The 25,671-nt window shown below is 36.8% G+C and overlaps 1 protein-coding gene across 2 annotated transcripts in view; it reads right to left on the bottom strand.

Annotated features, from left to right (window-relative positions):
- Nucleotides 1–4: 4 nt before the first annotated feature.
- DCUN1D2 (defective in cullin neddylation 1 domain containing 2) overlaps nt 5–25,671 on the bottom strand; it is a 29,080-nt gene continuing 3,413 nt past the window's right edge. For both annotated transcript variants that reach the window (XM_065652427.1, XM_065652517.1), the window contains exons 3-7: nt 23,003–23,171; nt 20,578–20,708; nt 6,865–6,947; nt 3,920–4,016; nt 5–3,171 (exon numbers count right to left, since the gene is read on the bottom strand). In XM_065652427.1, the coding sequence (XP_065508499.1) occupies nt 3,092–3,171; nt 3,920–4,016; nt 6,865–6,947; nt 20,578–20,708; nt 23,003–23,171 (560 nt within the window). In that variant the 3' untranslated portion in view covers nt 5–3,091. The remainder of the gene's footprint in view (nt 3,172–3,919; nt 4,017–6,864; nt 6,948–20,577; nt 20,709–23,002; nt 23,172–25,671) is intronic.

The raw sequence follows: 25,671 nt of genomic DNA, 5'->3' as shown, positions 1-25,671 counted from the left end.
ATCCTTTTTGTTGACCGTCCATTTATTCCTTTTTCCATTGCCACAAAATTTACACACGTACAACTTAGCAGCAAATCTCCCAGGTGCACTGAATGAGCAGATGCCTGCAGGTTTGCTCTCCTTGGCATGACATACATGATAAATTACATTTAAATTTAGAATTGGCAAGTACAAATCCTGTGGCTCAGTTTCAAACACTCCAGGACGTAAAACCAAACAACTTGGCACCAAGTTTAAAAATACATACAGCGTATCTAGGAATGAATACTGTATGCACGGAACAACTTGAAGACATCTGTACCATTTCTGATTATAAACTGATCAGCCTACATATTTCCACTGTACCAGCTCACCTAAAAAGCAAATCAGAGCACTCTGTAAAGCGGAACCATTGACACTAGCGAGTTATTAAAATACATAAGGAAGTCATCACTTGGAAGAAGTTTATTTGCATTTATTTTTATGATTGTCCAAGTGTGAACAATTCAGTATGCTATTACTTGTGGGAAGGTAAAACGCGTATAGGTGGCTTCAAATGGGTAGAAGAGTAGGAAGGAAAAAAGAAAAAGTGTACTACGCCTAGGAAGGTGGCTGATAAGGAGCAACTCCTATCTTGGGAGTATTTTGCCCAGTCTTCCTTTGTTGGAAGTAGTGTAAGGAGTAAGTGGATAAGCATGTATATATAGAAACTGAATACTGTGCTAAGCACCTTCCTTCTTCCTCAGATTAACAAGGCAAAAAACCTCAACCCACATGCATTTTTTTATGCTTTATTTATTTTAAAGGGTGAAAGGTTCATGAGGTTGATTTGAGGGAGTTCTCAGTGTGAACAAATGTTTCACAAGCTCTAGCGCTATGAAAACTATTGAGTTACATCACACACCAATAGATTAAACTACTTCTGGTCAGTTATATTATAGCTATATATTTTAAGTGGCGATCATGTGAATAACAAGCATTCCACCGCTTTTGGCTGGATAAATGCACTTGACGTTATGACATGTTACACATTCTCCAAAGCCTACAGGACAGATAGAGAAGCAGCTTGTTTTGGCAAGGAAAAGTAGGTAAATCAGATTAATTTAAAAGAGCATAATACCATTTTTAAATCTCTGCTGACTTCTGTAGCATACCTGGACTTATGTACACAAATGCCCTTCTAAAAAGATGTAGTCAGAAAGCAATAATTTGGCTTAATATTACTCCTGAAGGCTGCAGAAAGGAGAGGGGCAGCGGGCAGCCGGGGCACTGACATCTAGTGGCTGCCAGGCAAGGGCCAATGTCGACAAATGCTGCTGGGGGTAAAAACACTTATAAAGCACTCACAGGACATTTGTAACTTGGCTGCTATATCCTTATTAAGAGGAAATTTGCTCATTTGTTCCTGCTTTTTAAACATCATGCACAGCTGGAATTCTCTCAAGCAGCAGAATGAAGGTAATCCTTCTGTACGTAGCACGTACACTTGTTCTTGTAGGCTGCACTGACGTACGTGAAAGCTGACTGCTTATATGAAACTCTAAATATTAGAGTTTAAGAGCAAATGGTAAGCCTTTATACCTTCACGACTATGAAATAAGATAATATGCTGTCATGCAATACTTAAATGATCTGATGCGATCCAAAGAGATATAAATTATATAGCTTAATGCACTATTTTATCCAAAATTCTTGCATCTATTCAGTTCTGATTACCTATATTAATCATAGCTGTACATAGTCTTCAGCAAATCTTTAACAAACTTTTACAGTAGCTATGACAAACCCATTTTGATGAGGTAGCATTTAAGAGAGCCCTGTGTGAGGATGTCGAATAGTTCCTGGTAAAGCCTTTTTATGCTTAGGCATTGGAAGACACTGTTGAGAAAGAGGAGACTGACCTCTGTACACTTTACAATTGATATCTGGAGAAAGGGGAGAAACAAATGACTGAAAAAACCTAAGATTTGGTGAAAGCTAGTCCATTGGCCTCAAGATCAATGATATTGCGTTAATTTACTCTTTTCCCTTAGGCAAATGTTACTGAATGCACAATACATCCAGAGGCACAAATGCTTATCATCATTAATGTAAAGTCTTCTTACCCCTAACTATTTCTCCCAAGTGGAAACCAACTAGCTAAGCCTCTGGGCTTATTCACATTTCTTTTCTGTGAAACTTGCTAGGAATTGCATTTATAACTATGTTGCATTTGGCTAGAATTTACAATATGTTTCAGGCTACAAATAAAACGAGTTACATTTCGCCAGTTCATTATTTAAAATAAATAAAACACATAACTGAAGACTAATTGAATTGCGATCAAACATGAATTGCAAAAGCATCTTTGGTTGTTTAATGTCTACTTCTTTAAATGGTTAATAAAAAAGCTGCAGTTGCAACATCGCATAGAACAGCAGCCCTTCTTCAGCAATGCTACTGCTACATGTCCAAGCACTTCCAGAAGAATTATGAGGAAGCTGATCTCACTGGGAGAAAACAAAAGGCTGGATGTAATCAATCCATACATTTAGGGCTTTAAAATATAAATTTAAAATTTTGGCACCAAGTAAAAGGAAGCATGATTTTTTTTTTGTTTTCTTACAATTCTAGACAGATCCACACAACTAACTTTTACAAAAATACAACATACTGCATCAGTTTTATTTAGGGATTTAATTTATATACCACAAATACTGCTTTTAATATAAGTACAATATAATACAGTTTTATTTATGTAACTGCTGGTGTTCACCTTGGATCATGAACTGAATTGCATGCTGTGCTGTCAAAACTGTAATCAAATGGCCTCTAGTTAAACTTCTCCAAAGTATAAAATCATGCAAAATCTACATCCTATATGATACAACCAGTACAATAATTGAAGCCAGTAGCCTACAAACGGCCCGGACTATCTTCTGAGTTTGTTCTTCAAGTGCCCACGTGTCAGCCATCATTTTCTTTAGGCAGAAAGGAAGAATTTCAGTTTTGTCTGCAGAACGTCATCACGACCACTGAGACCAGCAACAACGTGCACAGGTATCAGTCAACAAATCTTCATTACTTAATGCAGTTCAGAGTGCACGTTTAGTCCATACTGACAAGTCTGGCGTTAGGAAGTTTTACGTTTTCCTCCTGTGACGACTGGTCGTGCATATTCCACAAAATCATCTATAAGAACAGGCCACGCTCCTAAAGAGAAGTCAAGCAATTCAGAAATTAATGTATCTTTATTAGCAACAAATTGGTGTAGTCCCTAAATAGAAAAGATCAAAAGCTCACTTTGACATTTCTGGCCTAGTCTGGCTTTAACATGCATGACATGATAAAACACTTGAAAAAAGCACCTAACTAATAAATGAAACATCTGAATCTCTTCCTGCAGCAATAGCTTTTAGTGCAAACAAAATGTATTTAAAGCATAATCCACACTGCGAACTTTATAAGCGTTAGCTGATAGCAAAAACATGGCATTCCTATCAGAGCCATTCATAACTTTGGAAATATTTCTGTGCACAGTCATTCCAAAATAGGATTTGCAGGATTAGTAACAGTGTAAATTGCTTTCAGGTCAGTAAAAAAAAAAAGTTCACGTAGATGTTCTTGCAAGTAGAAAAATTATGTATTTCCTTGCAGTTAGAAGCAATTTTGTAAAAAAAAAAAAAAAAAAAAAAGTTTCACTGAGACTCTTGTAGCATAACAGGTTTAAACAGCACATGATATATCATGGTGTGGCAGTATCTTCTATTTAGATGTTACAGCAGACTGGTTAGCCTTCTTATCATTACTATTTTGGCAACAAGTACGACAGTGTATTTGCAGCTAAACCTCTAAGGGTAAACAAATTAAGATAGAAGGTAGCAGCATGTCCTGTTGTTTGTTTACAGCAATATTTTAATTATGCTGTACCCATTTTGGAAGATATTCAAGTACTGCTTACCTTCTTCATCATAGTTGGACATATCATCTGCAATCATATTTCCAAAGTCTAACAAAAGATTCCAAGTATCTTTTGGAATTGATCTTTTATGATGTTCCTGTAAAATGGGAAAAATGATACTGTTCAATCCAAACTATTTTCAAACAGCACAGTAGTATTTTATATTGACACATACAGAAACACACATTTTACAAGTATTTCTTCTCTTTTTTTTTTTTTTTTTTTAAACTGAAGCTCTGAGCTTCCAAAGAAAACTACAAAGTAAATTGCAATTAAAGAAGGCAAAAAACCTGCAAGAAATCTTTGACGGTTGTTTTATTTCTTTCATTCTGCTTTCAGAATATGTGTTCCTAACTTGTTACGGAAAGGAATAAACCAAATGTACTTTTTATTTCTACTTAATGGCATCCACTCCAGGCTCAGAAACTGTGCAGCCATGGATCAGCATTCTGCCATGTCAACTTGAGCCCTTTATTCCTTACCCCTTTTTACTTATGCTTACCCAGTTTCTCTTTCAACTTTTTGGTTACAGTTGTACCTACACTCTTCTCCCTTACGGACTTCTGGATCCACCATGATAGGACAATAAATCTGGTGAGGGTTCTGGAGCACAAGTGTGATGAGGAGCGGCTGAGGGAACTGGGGCTGTTCAGCCTGGAGAAAAGGAGGCTGAGGGGAGACCTGATCGCTCTCTGCAACCACCTGAAAGGAGGTTGTAGCATGGAGGGGGTTGGTCTCTTCTCCCAAGTAGCAAGCGATAGGACAAGAAGAAATGGCCTCACGTTGTGCCAGGGGAGGTTCAGATTAGATATTAGGAAAAGTTCTTCCTGGAAAGGGTTGTCAGGCATTGGAACAGGCTGCCCAGGGAAGTGGTGGAGTCACCACCCCTGGAGGTATTTAAAGGATGTTCTTAGGGATGAGGTTCTTAGGGACATGGTTTAGTGCCCGAGTTAGATTATGGTTGGACTTGATGATCTTGAGGGTCTCTTCCAACCAAAATGACCCTATGATTCTCTCTCAGCCTCATCAGACATTCTGTCCTTCACCATAATGCACTACCTGCATTTGCCCCACTTCTGACCAGCCTCCTCTTTCCCCACCTGTCCTACTCTCCACTACCACCTACTTGTCTGACTTGACGTATACTCTTTCCACACCACCCCATTCACAAATACTAGTTGCCACCCTGGCCAGTTTGAGCAGCTGTCCATAAAACTGCAGTCCCAGTCAGTGTCCTCTCAGCTTTTAATGTCAGCACTCCCAAGAAGAGAGTGTGTGGGAGGGAAACACAACTACTAAGCAGTTGTGAGCTGTAGGATCAGGTCAGACCATTCACATCTCCCTTCACCTCTCGATACTGCTGCATTACCTGAAGATAGCGGGGGGATTAATAGAAAATTAAATTTCAACACCGAGTTCTGGTTTGCAGCAAAAAGTTGCAACTGCGTAAAAAGACTTGCTCTGCAAAGGGTGGGTTTTTTGGTGTGTTTTTGGTTTTGTGTTGTGCTGTGGCCTTTTTGTTTGGTTGCAGTTTTTGTTTTTGTTTTTTTTTTTTAAGGAGTAGCACTCTAAAGTATCAAGAAGAAAAAACTGCATTTAACCTATCTGGAACTTGATCAAAATGAAATTGATGTCCAACACAACAGCAAATGTGTCCTCTCAATCAAGCCAAATGTCATATCTTGACTGCAAAAAATATGACAAGCAAACATATCTTCTGGAAAAGGTTCCTTAGAACAAACAAAACACACACAGAAACAAATGAACAAAAATCCTGAAGAGTCCTAACTTGCTTATTTTATTAGGTTGATATTTTTTTTTAAATCTAAATATTTCTTCTAAAGTAAACATTCAGGTTGAATATTTGTAGCAAAGTAAGATGCTTTATACCAGATCATCTAGACTGCTTTAGGTAGAGATCTGCAGAACTGTCTGTTGTAGCAAACTTGTTTACATAGCTAAGGGGGAAAAAAACATTAGGACTTTTCTTGAGTTATATCTATGGTTTTGAATATGGATATGTTAAGCATATTAAAGCAGTTAAAATGTGAAATGTTTTCACATGTTTTCTTGGTGAAACTGGTACACTGAGTGAATAAAATATACCGTCCAAAAAATTAGAAAAATCTTCAGAAAGTATTGCATAAAGTACATACTTTATCTATTAAGCATCGGTGATTATGAGGAAAAATACAGGAAGACTTCTTAATTCTCCTGAACTACGGATAAAAAGATAAATTGGAAAAAAACCAAAACAAACCCCACAAGGTAAATTATACAGTAGGTAATATTATATGAGGTATTTTTTTGCAAGTACCTAGAAATGCAAATGTAGCAACATGGATAAATCAATCCGACCTTTAATAAGAATATTTTGTGATTTCCAAAGTTTAATTTATGTATATTTACTCCACTGCGCACAGAATTGCGCTGGTAACAGAAAACTGTCAAGATCAGTTCACAACTATTACCTAAAAAATGAGTCAAAATAATTACGCAGATGAACTTTTGCTTAAAAAGAAGTCTCTCAAGTCAGTCATAACAGAACTGACATTTAAGAAAGACTGCAACACGCAGAGCATGGCAAAATACATGGTTGACAATGATTAGAGCTGTCTTGAGAATAAAGACAACACAGGTTCAATCTACAATCATGGCTTCATTTAATGCAGAAGCTTTGTTTCATAAGTAGGTAGATACAGGACCAGGCAAGCAGAAAGCTCTATTGCTTTGCTACATCTTTCTGCATTCTTCTCAATTAGAAAATTATATAGAGAAGGTTTATTTTAAGCTTGATTTAAGACTATTTAGATTAGTTTTCGGAAAGGAAAAAGTTCAAAGGAACAATGCAGACATCCTGTTTTTTTCTTTATTGTAAGCACACAGCCTACATGCCAGGCTACCGTGGCCTGCGATTGTCAGGGAGGAATACAGTATATACTTACCAACAAAAATTTGTTCCAAAGATCTAGAAATTTAAACCTTCCTGACAAGACTAAATTCCAATATGCAATTGCCATTTCTAGATCTGCAAGAGACAAAGCAACTCATAAATATTATGGCATATTACATACAATAAAACTCTTATGGTTAAACAATTAATGCTACATCCAGTATATTATGATACAATTCAAAAACATTCTTTTAAAATCACTACAAAAGTTATAAGGAACTGTTTTCTACTCTCGCTGAACCCAAAAGGCAGAACACAAGCAGCAATGGCATGAATTACATACTGAACATCAGTCATAAAGACTAAGATATTTTTGTCACCATCCAGCAGTGCTGGATTAAAGCTACTTTCAATATACAGCAACAGAACAAAATAGTTATCAATAACTGTCTGCAAATTTAAAAAAAAAAAATATATATATATACACACAAACACAACAAATACTGATAGAAATCCAAACACTTAAGTCTGCATGTGTCAATTCCTGTTAATTTATTGCATTTTAGACACACTTGAGGGGAATTTGAGGACACGAGGCAATTAAAAAAAAAAAAAAAAAAGTCTGGGCCATGATGATAATTCTACAGCACCCCTTAGAGCAAGAATTCTTTTCTTCTGGAATCATTGAACAGACAAACACCCACACCCAATACTGAAAATATAAGTCACAGAGCGCAGCCCTTATTCTGTGCTGTGACCATTGACCTGAGAGCAGAGTTCAGCTCGCGTGTGCCAAGAGGAGGATGCAGCATTGCCACACATCCCAGAGGAACAGCAGGAGCAATATCAGATGCAGCATTGGGGTAGAAAGGGTGTTTTCTTGAAGGCCTGTTTTCATTCTCAGCAACTCACAACACCTAATGGCTTCTGTGCTTAGTGCCGCAGGTAACAGCAGTAAATGTAAGCATACTGCTGGGCAGCCACAAAATAAAGCATGGCCTTTCTTAAACCACAAAAAGATGTCAGTTTGTGCTTTCAGTGTATAGTGGTTATAAACAAAATATGCAACTTAATGGGACGTATTATCACAGCAGGTAAGATGGAAGCTTGAACTTTACCTACAAGAACATGGTATTTTAAATTGTACATAAACACATTACAAGCCAAACGACACTCTGTCACCTGAAATCCTGTTTCAAGTCTGAAAGAGGTGTTCCAGATTTTAACAGAGCCAGTTCCCTAGAGTCTGTATCACAGAGGGCTGGGGCTTAAAGTGCATTAAGATGTATAGAAACGCAGTATGCCTATACCTAGCTATATAGAGACAGGGCTGCTGGTGTTTGTTCTACTATGTTCAGAGTGCTTTTCAATACAGAACTTGCTTTATGCTCTAATAAACTTTCAGCCCTTCCTGTATTTGCCACCATACTCACTTCCACTGAAAAGAAGCAGAAGAGAATAGTTAATAGCATTTACTTGCTGTTTAGATATGCAGATTAATTATACCTATTATCCCAGATGAAAAGCAAAAGAAATGGGAGAGGAGAAACTTGAATAACCTTAAGGGTTTCTAAACTTCGCTGTGAAGTGATTGGCTTTGATCCCATTCACTAAGGCTTCATTATGAAGACTCAATGTTTCCAAGTGAGTCTTGCAAATCTATCCCGTGACAATATTAAGTAAAATGCACTTTGAAGAATAAAACACTTTGATATCAGAAGAGTTTCTGTATTACTGATAAAATGCTCCTTGGAAAAAAGGAAGAAGGTACAGGCAAGGAAACAAAGATAGTTAAAAGTACCACAAAAAAGTTAAAAGCGAAAGAAAAGGCCAGAGTTCCTTGGTTTATTTGAGTATGTGTCAAATTCAGTATTATGTTAAGGTGAACTTATCTATTGCAAACTTGTTTTTAACAAACTGCATGTGAAATACTATCTTAATTAATTTGATACTTAAGGGATACATTACATGTGTGTGCAAATTTATTTTCCTGCACAAAAACACAGAAATTATTTGCTATAAAGTACAACAAAAGCATATCCTGCTGAGAATGCTGCTCTGTAGTGGCTGAAACTGGTCCATGCTGGAGCTGCTCTCCCCAACAACTCCTTCACACAGAGTGAAGTCCTGCTCTTGGTTAAAATTAGCTCAAAGGAAAAAAAAAATACAAAAGTAAATCTTCCTCATCTGGTTCACTGTAATCACACAAGCTCACGAACTACCACAAGAGATGTTTCGACAAAAGGACAAGATGGGACTATCGCTTTTGGTAGTGGTGCCGGTTTATGCAGTCTTAAAGTATTTGAGAAAACCAGGCCTTTACGTGTGCTATGTTCTCAAGGGATGGCTACACTTTTATTTGAAGATGATTCCCCACCGAGGTTGAAGAACTTTGCACTGAAGAACAGAAGACTTTTCTGCTTTAAAGACCTAGTTACACAGAGTTCCAGTCCCACATTAGGATGCTGATAGCAACATCAATAAACAGTGATGCTGTGGAGCTTTGTGTACCTGCTACAACTAGTGCAGCACTAAAAGATGTTTTTGCAAGGCCTGGATTTCTTAGGCAGTCTTAGGAATACCTATCTCAATACTGCACAGATATGAAGGCAGCATTACCAATAAAATAAAACAAAACTACAATTATAAAAACACACTGGTTTTGTACTAAAAAATAGACTTCCCACATTGTACACTAATAATGCAAGTTTTATAAACGGAAAAGACAGATGCATGAATCTCTGGAAACTAATCCCTAAGCAAGGACCAGTTTAGAAGACACTTCATTGCAAACATCCGTGTTCATATGCAAAACATAAAATTAATAAACAGTTAATGTTTAAAGAACATCATAAAAATACCACATCATATACTGTACATTATACAACACTTGGAGATTTCCCTTTACCTCAAAATATTTTCAGTGTCAATATCTAGCAAGCTTTGTATGTCATGCAGCCCCTTCTGTATAATGGCTTTATAGTCCAAAGTTTTTGCGTATACTGAAACAAAGCTTCAATCTCTAGATATTCAGCTTTCAGGATATCTGGTCTAGTTGTGGCTACATACAGCATCTATAAAGCTTTCCGTAGTAAAACCCTAAGAACTCAGTCACCTAAAAGTGATACCAATTACCATTACACAATTATTAAAACTAAAATTACTGAAAAAAATTTTAAAAACATATACAATACCTAAGTAAAACAAGTTCAAGACAGAGAAAAAGGTTAGTAAAATATTTTAATTGTTTCAAACATTATTCTGCTAAATAACTTTTATTATAGTAAACATGTGTTAGTATGTTTTAAAAGTTCGTTACACTCTTGAATTATTTAAACAACCAGGTTTTCACTATCAGAAGTAAAGCATTTTGTATGCAGTATGATCTATTCTGAGACATTAAAGCCTCAATCTAAAGTTGTTTTCTAAAACCCCTCAGCCTCTTCTATCCTGATTGAACAGAAAGCTTGAAGTAATAACAAATTAGCACAATTAATGCAGAAGAAACACATTATCAGCTAGACAGCCTGTGTCTACTTTCAAGATTTGATCAAATGCTTATCTGGTTAACAACAACAACCAACAAAATCATTATTAGATTCTTGCATGAATAAAAAAAAAATAAATCAAATCAAGGTCCTCATCCTTTTGCTATGATTTTGGACAAGGACAATGAAGTCATTGCACACAAGTAATCAAGGAAGTGAGAAAACAGAAAGATAAATCAACAGATAGCAAAGAATTGGCTGGAGAGCAGGATTTATGAGGAGCACGAAATGAAGTTCATTTAGACCTGCTGTGCCAAAACAGTGATCTGGGACTGCAGCACTCCCTCGTCATCCTCTGCCAAATAGTTTTCCATCTCTCAGAGTGCCCTACAAACAGGGCTGTTCCTGCGGTCATGTTGGAAGCTGTCAGAATATGAAAACTAATTCACCTAAATTACTGATATAACTTCAAGGGGAAAAAAAAAAGCTAAAGGCGTTACATTGGCTTCCTCTTAAAATCTTGATGTTATTTATAAGAATACTTTAATATTAGCCACTGCTGCCCTCATAATCCCTAGTTAGCATATTAACTAGATTCTGTAAATTATGATGGTAGTCGTTCATGTTTTAGGGCTTAGAAGCAAATAGTTTCTTTTAATTTCATCTTTTGAGATTAACTGATTGTCCCAGTATTGCCTTTTTCTTCCTTTACTGATGTTTAATCTTCTTCTCAATATTGTCAAGCTCTGCTACTTTATATGTCATCCCTATGAGAGACTCTGGGCAGCTTGTTACAAGCATCAGTGCTCAGCAAAGAGTTTTATTTAAAGTACTCTCTCAAACTACACGGGCAGCATTTTTTTTTTAAAATAACGGAATGCATCAGCCTTACTCAGTCCATCTACATGCACAAACCAACAAATTAGTGAAGAATGTACCAAAGCTTGTAGGAGGAAAAATTACTAGGGGTTTGGAAATTAAATTTCAGAGCCAAAGCCCCTTTGTTTAAGGCTTTCTCTCCCCAGTGCTTTAACCAAAACTTACTCTATAGCTTTGAAAACAAGAGTAGCCAAACAACTCTCTTGTTCCAAACACTGCGTAAAAAACTAATCTGGACAGGTGCAAGACACATAATTTATAATTCAATCGCCTTGTAAAAATATATGTAGCCTCTGTAAGAGACTGAACTTCAGATGCTCTCTTTAGAGTCATAACATTTTCCTTAAAGTATAATTTGGTTGAATTCTTTGATCTCTTTCCTCTTGTTTTCTCACTGTGATCACGGACAAATATCATACTTCTATAAAGCTAAAGCAAAAACTACATTGCACAAAACTATTTCATTGCAATAAACTTCCTGACACCGTGCCAAAACTGATGTAGATGTGGGAACAGTGGAAACTGGTGTCAGTTTATCTCAACAATTTGACTATCACACTACCTGACCAACAAATATCAAATGAATACTTGCAAGATTCAGTGAGTTACTTGATTCCTTGTTTCCTCATCTCTGAATGATTTTAAGAGTCTTCTTTGGCCTCCAAATTACTAAGAACATGGACACAAGAATTAGTTTCTTTCCTGATCAGAATATTTTCTTCTTCTACAAACAAATAAAATCCACACAGCAAAATAACAAGAAAATACCAACAGTATTCAACCTAAAAACACTTCACCAAATTGGCAAAATTTTAGAGCAAAATAGCCCTTATCTGCAATTAGGAGCTCCTAAGGAAGAGAGAAGGGGAAAAACAGACAAAGGGGTACAAAACAAATACTCTAAGTGGCTAAATTCAGGATCCAGCTGAGTTGGATCCCTTCATCTCTGCAAAGCTGTAAGCGAAGAGCTTCCCGGTGCTCCACATCAGGGGACGTACAACGCACAGTGTTGAAGCTCAGTCCCCGCGGTGGACGGGTAGGAGAAGGAGAAGCACAGCATGCGGATTTCAGAAGAGCTCTGCAGGAATCGGGCAGGGTCTGACCGTCTACCTCACCATCGGCCATGCCAAAGCAGGCTGATTCCATGCAGAACCTGTCATGTTTATCATCTTGAGCATCAGCAGCACAAAAGCAGACGAACTGCTTCTGAATGCGAGCAAGGCTTAGAATAAGATCACTATCTAAACATTGGTTTGAGTGTAGCCTAATGAACCTGGTTGTAGCCAGTTTCAAAATCCTTCTGTCTTTGCAAAGCTCTCCATGTACAACTCAGATAAACTGCAACAGGTGACAAAGTTGACTGGATATACATTTCCCAAATAAGAGCCAAGGACGAGTAAAAGAATCAATGAGGCTTTACTAGAACTGGCAGTTAGGCCGTGCTTCTGCTGCTACTATTGGCCTTTTTTGATCACAGCATCCTATTCAACGCTAAGCTTCTCTAAAATTGCTGGCATTTTCAGAAAGAAAAATGTGAACAAAAATAAAGCAAGGATGTACACACAGACCAAGGCCATTGAAACACCTAAACTACAGCATTCACAGACCTCTTCAAAAGTAAACATGAAATCCATTTGTTGAACTCCCTCAACTTCTTCCATTCACTCACTCCTACAAACACCCTACAAATGGATCAATCTCATTCTTCATTATAAGCGGAGGAAATCTTGATAACTAGTTGGGGAGAGGAGGGGGAAATATCCTTCCCTAATGTCTAAGTGTCTCTTCAAAGAATCTTGAGATATTGCTATGATGAAAGCCAAAGGTGACGTTGCTTCAATTAAAAAGAGCACATTATACTCATCTGCTCATAGAAGATGCAACCTCCTTGAAGTCCACATACCGGATGCAAAGATAGTCATTCTTCTGGTCTTGAGGTAATATTTGATTCAAGTCTGAATGCCCTCCTCATGTATCATCTCTTGCTTGATCCCAGGAAACTGGCAGAGAGAAGGAAGCAGAAGCTTTTGAGCCAGCAGCAGGCGAAGGGACCACAAAGGAATGATGAAGGACCAAATCTGCTTTTTGTTTCCATGTTGAAAGTCGAAGACCATGAAAAAATGCATTAAGTTCCTCCATGGTGCTGAAACAAACTGTAGTAAACTGCTGAGCATGAGGAATCTCCTGAACCTGTCTTGTTGGGGCTCAAAGGGAGACCCATTAAGAGACTCTCAGTAAGCATCAGGCTCAGGGAAGGGAAGAAAAAAAAAAAAAAAAAAAAGAAAAAGATGGAGCTAAGGCCTTGTTCTGAGCTTGAACAGTGTCCTTAGAAATCTGAACTGCACTGTATACAACATGACAAAAGATCTATAATCCTATTCTTTAGTGCACTTATCGATCAAGAGCTAGGATGCAAAATCTCACTCAGCCTGCAGTAGAAAAAATTAAAACTTGGGAGTAGGTGAGATAAATCTCTCCAAATCTGCACCATGCAAAACTTAAAAGATTTACTGTACTAAATACAGTAGCGAGAACATGAGAGAGCAGATTAAACAGACAGAATCAGAATTATCCATAATAATTCTTTGTAAAAGTCTCCTGACAAACCAGACCTTCATAAATTGCACCTTTTACATTCTCTCAAAATATATACAAAACACTTAGACAAAATTAAATATATCTAAATATTATGCCTGACAGGTCCCATACACAGCCATTGAGATGGCACTGCTGTGTTGAAATCTTGCTATCTTTTTTTCCTGAATTCTGTCCACTGCATAGAGAACATTAGTCTTAATGGTTACACGCATTCATCTTTTTCTAAGGTAACAATCGAATCTATTCAGATGTATTTGAAAGACACAGTTAGGTCCCAAGTAACATTAAACAGAACATAATTTCCTGCTTAAAGAAAATCCTGGTAGATCTTATGCAATATGCTTTTGCCTCCTGCATCTCACCACTTACATGACCTACCACCTAGGGGGACTGGTACTACTTCTGCTTCTTTAAACAGCACGTGTCCAGACTGAAACCTACTATTATATTTTACAATGTTAAGCTAAAAAAAGTAAATGGAAACATTTGGGCTGGATGAGACTATGGAGACAGGAGTCCTGCAGATATAAAGAGAAATAAAAATTCCCTAGTGTGACCACGCGAACTCTGGAAAAGAGACTCCTATAAAAGGCAGTTCTATTTCTAGGAATGAGTATCGGTGTACTGAACCCTGTGCCTATTTTGGGGAATGACAGAATAGATGTAACTTAATTTATTGGAGAGGCTTCTTCTCATCTAATTACATAAAGGCATAATTTCTTGCGTTGGTTTTGAGGAGAACTGTAGAATAAGAAGAAATTAAAAAGCAATGAAAGACAGGCTATTCTAAAAGTAAATAAAACACAAAACTGTGCACACACACACACACACACCTTGCCCCAGACTGCTTTCCTGGGGCAAAAACCACTGCATCGTGAAGATTACTGTGTTAGGTATCACCAAAAACCTTCTAAGAAGAGCTTCTATACCTTCCCACTCTCTTACAAATGGCAACTGGTGTAATAAAAGATACTACGTGTCCTGCTGGTATTTCCCGAAAGAAGAATGTTTGGGACACACTGAGATTTTTTTTTTTCCAAGACATGCTCCAGGCGAAAAGGTTCAATGAAAACTGACAGTAATCTCAGAAACAACTTTTAGAAATTCAGTCTGAAAGTGCTAGTGCCCAAAGTAAAGCCAGACATGGTAAAATTCATGTCAGGATGCTGAAACAACCTCAAACTGCCACCTTCCATCTTTGAGACTTCAGCGAGGTCAAAGACGGTTCTAGAAGAACCTCAGTGGTTCTTTACCAAACTGGGAGTAACTTGTCCATAGGGATCAGTCCTGTATCTAACACCGCTTAACACTTAAGTAACTCGGATGTTACAACAAAGAAAACTTTCACAAAATCTGTAACTTATACGAATACTGAAAAAAGTGTAGCATGGTAGAGAACAGGACTACAATTCAAAATTATTTGGACAAATTGGAAAACCACTTGGAAGTAAATAAGAAATATTTAATTAAAGGGAAGTGCAAAGTAATACAGCTAGTGGGAATAAGTGACTGCAGAAATACAAGATCGTAATTAACAGGGTGCATTGCAGTTCTGCAGAAACCAAATAAAACCACAGATCACAAACTGCAGACAGTATCTGTGCTATAAATCACAGAAACTTAATAATGGGATGGAAAACAAGGAGCAAAATATCTAAGGCACATGGAAGATATCTATCTTGTTTGGGTACTACAAGACAAGAGAAAGATGAATTGGATTGCAAAGGACAAGAGAGTAGGAAGATACAATTCCAATACCAGAGATTTGGAAGATAAAATTTATAAGGATAGTTGGTTTTGCTCAGTCTAAAGACTAAGGGAAGACACATACATAGTTCCCAAATATGTAAAAAGTTGTTACTAATTCTAAGGAAATGTATTCTGCATGTTTACTCTGGAGGGGTACGTATTGAACTGAAGAAGCTAGGAACAAAGATTTAAGTTATATGCTAGAAGAAGAAAAAAATATCTTACAACAGGTTTGAGTGAGCATGGACATAGACGACATAGATATGAGAGACCTGCCATCGGAAATTTATGATTATATTATGTGAAGGCAGTGGCTCCCAAACTTTTTCAGCCAGGAGACCACTGCCAATCACATCTCAAATCTTGCTTATAACTACTGAAGCTGAAAAGGCAAGTGAGTACATGTTACTAGCATACCACTGAACATTTGGTTAGAAAAACATCTGCGAGGAATGGTTTTGGTAGACACTGATCCTGTCTGGCACAAGGGAACACATTACATAAGTGTTTCTCTGTCTTTTAAATTTAAAGACCACCTGGCATATTAAAAAGGAACCCATGAATCACTGTATTTCCTGATATTCTTCGGGGAGATGGCGCAAAAAATAAAGTAATAACTGCTGCTTTTTTAAAAAACCACTAATCTGTAACATATTAAAATACTGATAGACCAATGAACATGACTCATAACCAAAGCATTGCTGTTTGGACATTTTAGAGGTATTTCAGTAATTTCTTCTAGTTTCAATATGTTAAGACAATAAACATGAAAAATAACTGTATAAATGAGTCTTCTTTGCCTATCACATACACTTTTCTGGTGAGCTCTATTCTCAAGAGTTATTTCTGTTAAAAAAAAATGTGTTAGCACTTAGCCTGAAGGATCCAACAGAAGGACCATTTTAATTATAAATCTTTTAGAAAAAGTTTTTATTAACAATCTGCTAAGAATAAAAATTTCCCATTTGTCACTTGCACTATGTAAAGTTTGTTTAGTTTTCCAATAGGCATATTCATAAGTCATGTGTATACCTGAGAATCAAGCAATATTCTTTCAGCCTACAGACCACTCCCCTAAACAGTGAGTGCCACAACTACCAGAGTTGGCGATTTAAGCTCTGAGTGTAATAAGCAGCATTGGATACCCACATCCCAGAAAAAAAATCACACTATCATATTCTGTGAGTTAGGAAATAATTCCTTTGATTATTTCCACTTCATTAATTAAAACCATTCACTTTTATCCCTACTTGACATAAACTTACCTCTTAGCCTTCAAGTCATAATTCAGATGTGAATGTATGGGAATGAGTAGGCAAGCACTATCACGGGAGCATGTCACCAGAAACATTTTACGGCGAGCAGCTAGAGCAGTAGCTTAGCAGCATCCTATACTTAGGTAGCACTGCATGTCACTACCAGAAGGTAGTGGTCAATGGTTCAATGTCTGGATGGACATCAGTGACAAGTGGTGTCCCTCAGGGGTCTGTGTTGGGACCAGTAATATACTGTCTTTGTCAATGACATAGACAGTGGGGTCCAGTGCACCTTCACAAGGTTTGTGGATGACACCAAGCTGAGTGGTGCAGTTGACACTCCTGAGGGACAGGATGCCACCCAGAGGGACCTGGACAAGCTCAAGACATGGGCCCATATGAACCTCATGAGGTTCAACAAGGCCAAGTGCGAGGTCCTGCACCTGGGTTCGAACAACCCCCGGTATCAATACAGGCTGGGGGATGAAGGAATTGAGAGCAGCCCTGCGGAGAAGGACTTGGGGGTACTGGTGGATGAAAGATTGGACGTGAGCCGGCAACATGCGCTTGCAGCCCAGAAAGCCAATTGTATCTTGGGCTGTATCAAAAGCAGCATGGCCAGCAGGTCGAGGGAGGTGATTCTGCCCCTCTGCTCTGCTCTGGTGAGACCCCACCTGGAGTCCTGTGTCCAGCTCTGGAGCCCTCAAAACAGGAAAGACATGGACCTGTTGGAGAGGAGCCAGAGGAGGCCACAAAAATGATCAGAGGGCTGGAACAGCTCTGCTGTGAGGACAGGCTGAGAGAGGTGGGGTTGTTTGGCCTGGAGAAGAGAAGGCTCGGGAGAGACCTTATTGTGGCCTTTCAGTACCTAAAAGGGGCCTATAAGAAAGATGGGGACAGACTTCTTAGCAGGGTCTGTTGCGATAGGAGAAGGGGTAATGGTTTTAAACTAACGGAGGGGAGATTCGGGTTATGCGTGAGGAATAAATTTTTTACGCTGAGGGTGGTGAAACACTGGCCCAGGTTGCCCAGAGGGGTGGTAGATGCCCCATCCCTGGAGACATTCCAGGCCAGGCTGGACGGGGCTCTGAGCAACCTGATCTAGTTGCAGATGTCCCTGCTCATTGCAGGGCGTTGGACTAGATGAGCTTTGAAGGTCCCTTCCAACACAAACTATTCCACAATTTTATCTAATGTGCACGTGTGGAAGAAGGAGAGGTCAACATCTTAAGATGATCTAGGCAGAGATTTACAGCAGCTCATTTGGTAACAAATCTAATTACAGACTCTGTTTAACTACTTGGACTGAATTCATAAAAGTATCCTGAGCCAAGGCTCCAAACTTAGTAAGAAAGAAAGAGACTTTGTACATAGATGAGATAAATTCCCACACCTCCTTGACGATAGGGCACACTTGACATTGGGACACAAATGCCAAAGAGCTTTATATTAGTTGTGCAGAGAGGGGAAGGGAAGACAGACAATTTGTCATTCTAGTAGACAATACATAGTGTATACGGAGAAGAAGATGCAAAATAAAAAAGCACCTAAGCCTATATTAAATGTAGCTGAAGCAACTAGAATTCTCAGCTCATACGGACACTCCTGTAACATAACTATATTTTTTTTTCCCTGCTGAACACCTTTTTGCTGAAAGAGAGCAAAGGTTACTTAGAATAATAGCAGCAGAAATCAGTACATTGTAAATGTTAACCTGTAAACTTTTTTTCCTCCACCTGTCTGCTTTACTGAATAGAAGAGCATTTCCAGAAAAGATTCCAACTCCAAACCTATGTAGAGCTAATTTTTATTTGGATAAGCTATCACTGACCTAAAACACTCAAAAATGTCATATTAGTCAATATGCTTGCTCAGCACTCTCTTTCTACTTGACCTACAGTGATCCAAGTTCACACCAGACAGAAATATGGCCTGTCTCCACTGAAATAAGTGGAGTGGCATCTGCTTTTATTTATTTAATATCTAGAATCATCTTTGCAAAAGCAGAAAAAGTCTGATGAAAAATGTCATCAAAATACTGCCATGTAAGAACTAAGTACTACTCGAAACTAAGACACAGTATGTATTACCAGAATTATTAAAACTCCTGAAAACTGAAATCAGCAACAGTTCTAATCAACTCTTTCTACAGTTTATTTTAAGCTTAACTTTAATTTTTGTACTTCTTACTTTCTCCCACTGATACTTCAGCTCTTAGTGCAAGATGATACTTGGGTGTCTTATTGCCAGAAAGTACTATTCCTACATGACAGAGAAGACAGACTTACAAAATGAAAGGGCCTCCATACCAAATAAACAGAAGTAATGGAAAACAAGTTTCCTTTTTCCTCCTCAAGTCAAGTAAAGAGTACATTCAGTTCCATAATCTGGGCTAGGCTGCCTTCCCTCCTCCTTTCTTTGTAGAGGCTTAGGTGAAAATCTTGTGAGACATATTTCCCCAAGTACATGAGTTTCATGTTGGAACTGATCCAATTTAAACAGGAAGCGATTTGTAATATTTCTTTAGGTATCCCATAAAAATTCCAACCTCAGCTGTAACTGACTTACCTTTTCCGCAATCTGAAAGTATTAGGCTTTTTAAGGAAGAGCGCCATGGAAAAGAACAACTACTAAGGGACTTGAATTCCAACCAGCCTCACAGAACCACTATAAGACTATTTCATTTTCATGTCTGGAAAGGTGCCGTGTGACCCATGAAAAAGGGAAACATGTAATGAAAAATGAAATTGTTGCCAAAAAAATCAAGAAAAATGGAAACGGGCTAAAAGTTGCCCACAGTTTTTTTAAGAAAAAAAGACACTGGGAAAGACAGGAGATATTACTGAAAGCAATTCCCAAGAAAGAATGTGGAACAGATGCCTCTGGTTGAGAAGGTCTAAATCAATATTCTGCTCCTCTACCTCACTACTCTTCCAGTAATTTTTGAGAAAAAGTATTTACTAATGTGCTTCCCAAGTAACGTAGATGCAGAGTTAAAGTGGCTATGTTAAAAACGCCCTGCTTCCTCTTACCCACAGCACAAAGAGAACAGTGATGACGGCATGGTGCTGTTCCACACAAAACCCAGTTCAATTCCGTCCTACACAGTGTGTTTTGAAAGTGGATGTAAATTTAAAAGGATGTCTGATTTCATATTACATTTTTTTTCATCTGTTCATAAACTAAAGATATTTTTGATTTGAAGAGAATAAAACATTGGAATTTAAATAACATATCCATTTTACTCCAGCAATACAAGGCATGGATTGGGACAAATCTCAAAATTTATAAAGAATAATAATTTAACACTTTATAAACTGGATACCTATTTCTATTCAGTAGCTTTGACTCAAGTACAGAATACTTTTTTTCTAAACTTTACATAAAACTGTGAGCTAAAACTATAAATTCTTCAAAGAACAATAACTTTTGCCCACAGTTTTCTCCCTCTTTTTAAGCCAAAATGGGCATCTTGTTTCAGTTGTTCTGAACAAAATGGAAATCACAAGGAGCTCACTACCTCAGCCTTTTTTTTTTTTTTTTTTAATCTGACAGGTCTCTAAGAACTGCAGGAACTTCCTTTGACAAGAGGACAGAGAATACCAATACTAGCAGAAAACTCCATAAACTCTGTACCAAGCAGGCATTAAAGAAGAGATTAATTGAAAGAAAATAGGAAAGAGGCAAAGTCAGTGAAATAAATCAATAATGAATTTGCTATGCAATTATCAATGAGTATTGGAAGTATCTGGAATTCACTGTCTGTAGATATTTTCTCAATTTTTTTCTACTTACCTAGACCTTTTTGTCCAGGGTTTTTAGCAAAGTTAAAAGTAAACTGATAAAAGTCTTTGAACTTTGTTGGATCCTTTAGCTCTTGTTCCAGTCTTGGCAATAACGCTTTTAGTTTTTCTGTGGTGTCACACCTGTTCAAAAGACGTTACATTATTTGTAAATATTTAAGATTTCTTTTTACTCTTCTTTTTTCTTCTTTTTTTTTTTTAATTTTTAAGGTCTAGTTTTAGAGCAAAATACAAGTCAAAAACAGAGTATCTTTCTGGATAGCATTCTTAAAAATATAAACACTTATATGTCTTTACTAAACGATTGTAAGTGGAACATTATACACAGGCATCCATTAAGTTCACAACTCAAACAGGATTCAGTGGCCTACCTTCTTTTCTCAGTCTCTTGATGCATTTATGAACTCAAACAACAGATGTTATTCTGTTCTTAAAGAACATATAAACCTCATTGCAATCTGCTATCCTTTCCGCTTTTATAGCTGTGGTAACACAAGGGTGTAGGTTTTTGCTTTCATCTAGATAGTCATTACTTATTCCCTGCTCTATGTAAAAGAAGAGCTGCACGCTACACTTACATTTAAACTTAACATGAGAGGACTTTCCAACAAAATTAACTATTATTTGCAGTCATCCTCTCCCCACCACAGAACACTTGTGGATAAAACTTAGGAAAAAAAAAAATGAGCCTTTGACAAAAACTCAACGGGTGATAAACTGTTTAAGAGCCTGGTGCAGGTAAGCTAAGATACAATCAAGTTACTGAGATTCTAATAGAAACACATCCCTTAATAACACAAGACTGGAGCATTGTTCAGTGAAAGAACCTGAGCTGACAAGGTGCAATTTTTCAACAAAAAGGGTCTCCCTCATGCCATGGAATCAAATGAATATTCAAGGTTTATAGGATATTACCGATATTTTGAATTGTACCTAGAAACTCAAAGTGAAGGAAATAGGTTTCAAAGAAGCAGCTATCATAACAAACATCTTGCATTTGAAAGTTCTCAGTAGCTAAAGTTTTGCACTTATTCTAAAGATTCAAGAATAATTTTATTAAAGGATGGATAACCATAGCAAAATCCATAAAATGCAGATTCAGTTTTAACTGTATTACACGGTACAGACAAAAATAACCTGGTGGCGAAAAGATAAAGAATTCTGCCAATAGTCTTTCTCCGAGAACTTAAGTTTCATGGAAACTTGATCCAGTTAACAACAGGGGCAAAAACAAAATGTAAGCCAGAAGCCACAGGTGGTTTAACAAAACCTTTTAAATCAGTTATATCAAATAATGTTGGCAGCCTTTCATATAACAGCATGAGCACTTCATTGCTGTCCATGGCTAGAAAATCATAATTATTCTTACAATCTCTACCTAAAGGGACAAAATGAAACAGTGCAGTTCAGATGATACCAAATGTTATTTCATCTCAATACCCTTATGTAAAAAGGAACGTTTAGAAAGAAGTCAATAACCGATGAGGTCAGTAACAAACAGACTGCTAGGAGCCCTTGCTCAAGAAAGAACCATTCCATTTGCAAAAAGCTGGTCTACTGTAGAAAGGTATTGATAAGATGCCATTCTAAGGTCAAATGAAATTATTTAGCTAAAAAAAATACGCACAAGTAATAAACTGTAATTCTCCACCTACCTAATGCAATCTGTTCAAAAAAATAAAAATCATTTTGACACCTGTCTATATTACTGCATCTATTCCAAGGAAAAGATATATAGAAAATAATATAGAAAAAAATATTTATGGTGATAAATGCTTGACTTTATTGCTAAACAGAGGCAATGTGGTTTAACTACCCGGAACAGCTCCATAATCCAGGAAGGAAAAAAAATTTAACGGTTACATCGCAGTGAGACTAAACAATCTTTTCTACTACCAATGCCACCATTTTTATTTCAATTTCTTATAGATATTCTGTACAAATGAAGTATCTAGTATACAAAGTAGTAAGAGAAAACTATGGTTTGTAAAACTGGAAAAAAGAAAAAAGTTGTGTTTGGTGGTGATAAGGTGAAGAACTGAACGTTCTTTTCTGCTTTCTTATTTCTTTTCTGCTTCAACAGTGACTGAACATTTTTTTTTCCTTCATACATCTCCAGTGACTTTGAGCTTTTAACACAGTCCAACCAAAAACCTTTACATAGCCATGCACCTGTTTGTATGAATTACATTAAAAGATCAGTGTATCTGTCTGTTTTCCTTGCTGTACAGATAAGAATTATTTTGCTTCACCCTTACTGTGGTCATTGCTAAAGACTTTGTAGTAAAGCATCAACTTAAGGAAGACGGGACACTACAGGCATTTTTGAAGCTTCACGCTTAATTCAATTAAAAATGTTTTAAATGTAAACCAAGCTCAGGCCTTACATTTCAAACTATGCAGAAATGGATACTTACCCCAACTCTGTCATACCATCAACAAATTCCTTTTTACTGAATTCACATTGAGTAGCTGCCCTGAACTTCCATGCTACAACCAGAACACTGATACTGGCTGGGTCCAGGCTTAAGTCATCACAGAACTGTTGAATCCCATCAATGCCAATTTTATTTTCATCTTGTGGGTCTGCAGTTCAAAATACAGAGAGGAGAATTGTAATTATTTACAAAAAATATTTACAAATAATCATCTGCACAGCTTTCATTTTTTCATAAGCTTCTCAAATGTCTTCACTTGAAATCTAGTTAATTTTAGAAATACCTTGAAAAGTATCTGTAAATAGATTACATTTCCTGCAAACTTACCTAGAAACTGGTTTGCAACTTTTTCCTAAATTCATCAGCTAACATCAATGAAATAGTTTTGTCTTTTCTCCACAGTGCTCTATGAAAGATCTGAATTAACTGTGAAGATACCTGACTATATCTAAAACCAGTAAGGCTGATAAACACATCAAAATGTACAATATATTTGTTGGTTAACATGTATTAAGCCTTAAAAGAAAACCAAAACAAAATAACCCAAATAAAACCACACCTACCAAGTGAGTCCACAGACTTTTTCCTGATAGGGATATATGATAATTTACCATAATTGTTTAAAGACCACAACTAACTCAGACATCTCTGGTTTTTAATTATAAGTCAGGGAAACCACCAAAACATTGCTCAAAAAACGCCTTAGCATAACAGGTCTTAACCTACACAATACAACCTAGGAAACACTATGTTTCAGTAATACTAAGTTTACTACCTTATTGGATGTCAGAACCACACTTGGTAACTACCTACATGTCACTGTAACAATTCTGTAACAAAATTCTCTCTCTCAAAAAAAAAAAAAAAAAAGGAAAAAAGAAAACCAAACTAAACCACCTGCATGTAAACTTAAAAATTGGAGGGAAAAAACCAAAACAAACCACAAAATAACACTTTTGGTTTTCAAAGCTTGACAGTTTACACACTACAAAACTGTCTTTCTCAGCTTTTGATAGAAAAATATTTCAGTATTGTAAGATTGGGCTATGTAGAAAAGTATCCCTCAGGTAAATTTAAGATTAACTCCTTAACCTGGTATGATTTTCAATCATGCTATTTTTTGAGTCCTTATCCAATGAGTTCATTAAAAAAAAAAAAAAAATTTCAAGTCTAAAGAAAACTTTTTTTTTTATGAGGAGGAGGGGCGTTAAGCCAAGGTCTCTTTTCCAGACAACATAGTGGAAGAAATGCAGAGAGGAAGTTAATTTAGCAAAGTTTTACATCCATTAAAGAATTACACTCATGGTATAATTCAGTGACCTTTGCACAGGAATAACAAGTAAACATGTCTATTATACTATATGCCAGATCTAATTCTAAGACATGTAAAATGCATTTCTTGTATATTTGGAGAGCAATCAAAGAACTGAAGGCAAAGAGTGTTGAAAAATTCTGATAGATTTCAACAAAGACTGTTTCATCCTTATCATCACCTTTCACATCATCCAGGTAACTTGGAACAAAAACGAAACTGTTGTTTTGATAGAGTTGCTGGATAAACAGATAAGAAAAGTTACACAAAGCACATAAAATGAAAGAGCTCTCATCTCGGATTTCAAATACGTATGTAGTATTCTATAGGCCCTGTAGGACAAAGGAATTCCTTGTTGTGAGGCAAATGATTCGGGTATAAGCTACAGATGAAAAAAGGAAAGGTGTTTAACCAAGACTTCCATTGTTTTCTCTCAAATCTTGCGAAGGTTTTGCTCAAGTTTACAACTTTATTTAAGTGTTAAAGTGCTAGAAGTGCAAAGGTGTGCTGCTAATCAAAACATGGACATAAAGCTGACTAGACTTTCTTTCATAAAAGCCAAGTGGTGCAGTTTGCCTTTGCTAGAAAATGAGGAGCGATAAATAACCTTTGCTATTTTTTTCATTTTAGATATTCTTAGTAGCATTTACGATTTTGTATATATTTTTTGACTCAGCAGTCTCCAAGACTGACATACAAGGAGCAAGAAAACATATAGATATGTATATATCTTATATATATAGTAAAATAAAAAAAGTGATTATCTGACTAAGATTTTTTTTCCACATAGGAAATGCTAGTGGTGCTGATTCTTTGACCCTACACAATTCCTTATCATACAATAATGAAACATTGAAGAATGTCTATAGTTAAAATAGAACACATCATCTAAAGAGTAAAAAAGTGGAAACAATATCCTAAGAACAGCATAAAGTGTATACAAAGCATGCCATATACTGCAACTAGAAAAGCACATAAAATCATAGTTGAATAATTTTTAAGAGTTCATTTTTTAAAACACAAGATGTATGGATCTCAGCAATGGCTGGTAATGGTTGCAGCCCACTCTGCTCTGACACGTAAAGAACAATGCACACATTCATGTCAGACAGCCACATTTCAGAAAGCAGTTACCTGAATTGCGTACATTCTTATATTTACATGACTATATTTTCCTTTTATTTTTTGTTCTTTTTTGAACAATGGTGTAAAATAAAAAACAATGGAAAAGAAACAGCTCTGCCTTCAATCCACTCCCCTGCAGTTTTTTCAGCTTCTCTGAATAAGCACATCACTTTTGCTGGAATACACCATCACAAAAAATAAAACAAAGATG

The sequence above is a fragment of the Caloenas nicobarica genome, chromosome 1 (assembly GCF_036013445.1).
Source record: "Caloenas nicobarica isolate bCalNic1 chromosome 1, bCalNic1.hap1, whole genome shotgun sequence".
NCBI lineage: Eukaryota > Metazoa > Chordata > Aves > Columbiformes > Columbidae > Caloenas > Caloenas nicobarica.
Note: the sequence above shows the minus strand (reverse complement) of the source record. Positions and strands in the feature narration are given on the sequence as shown.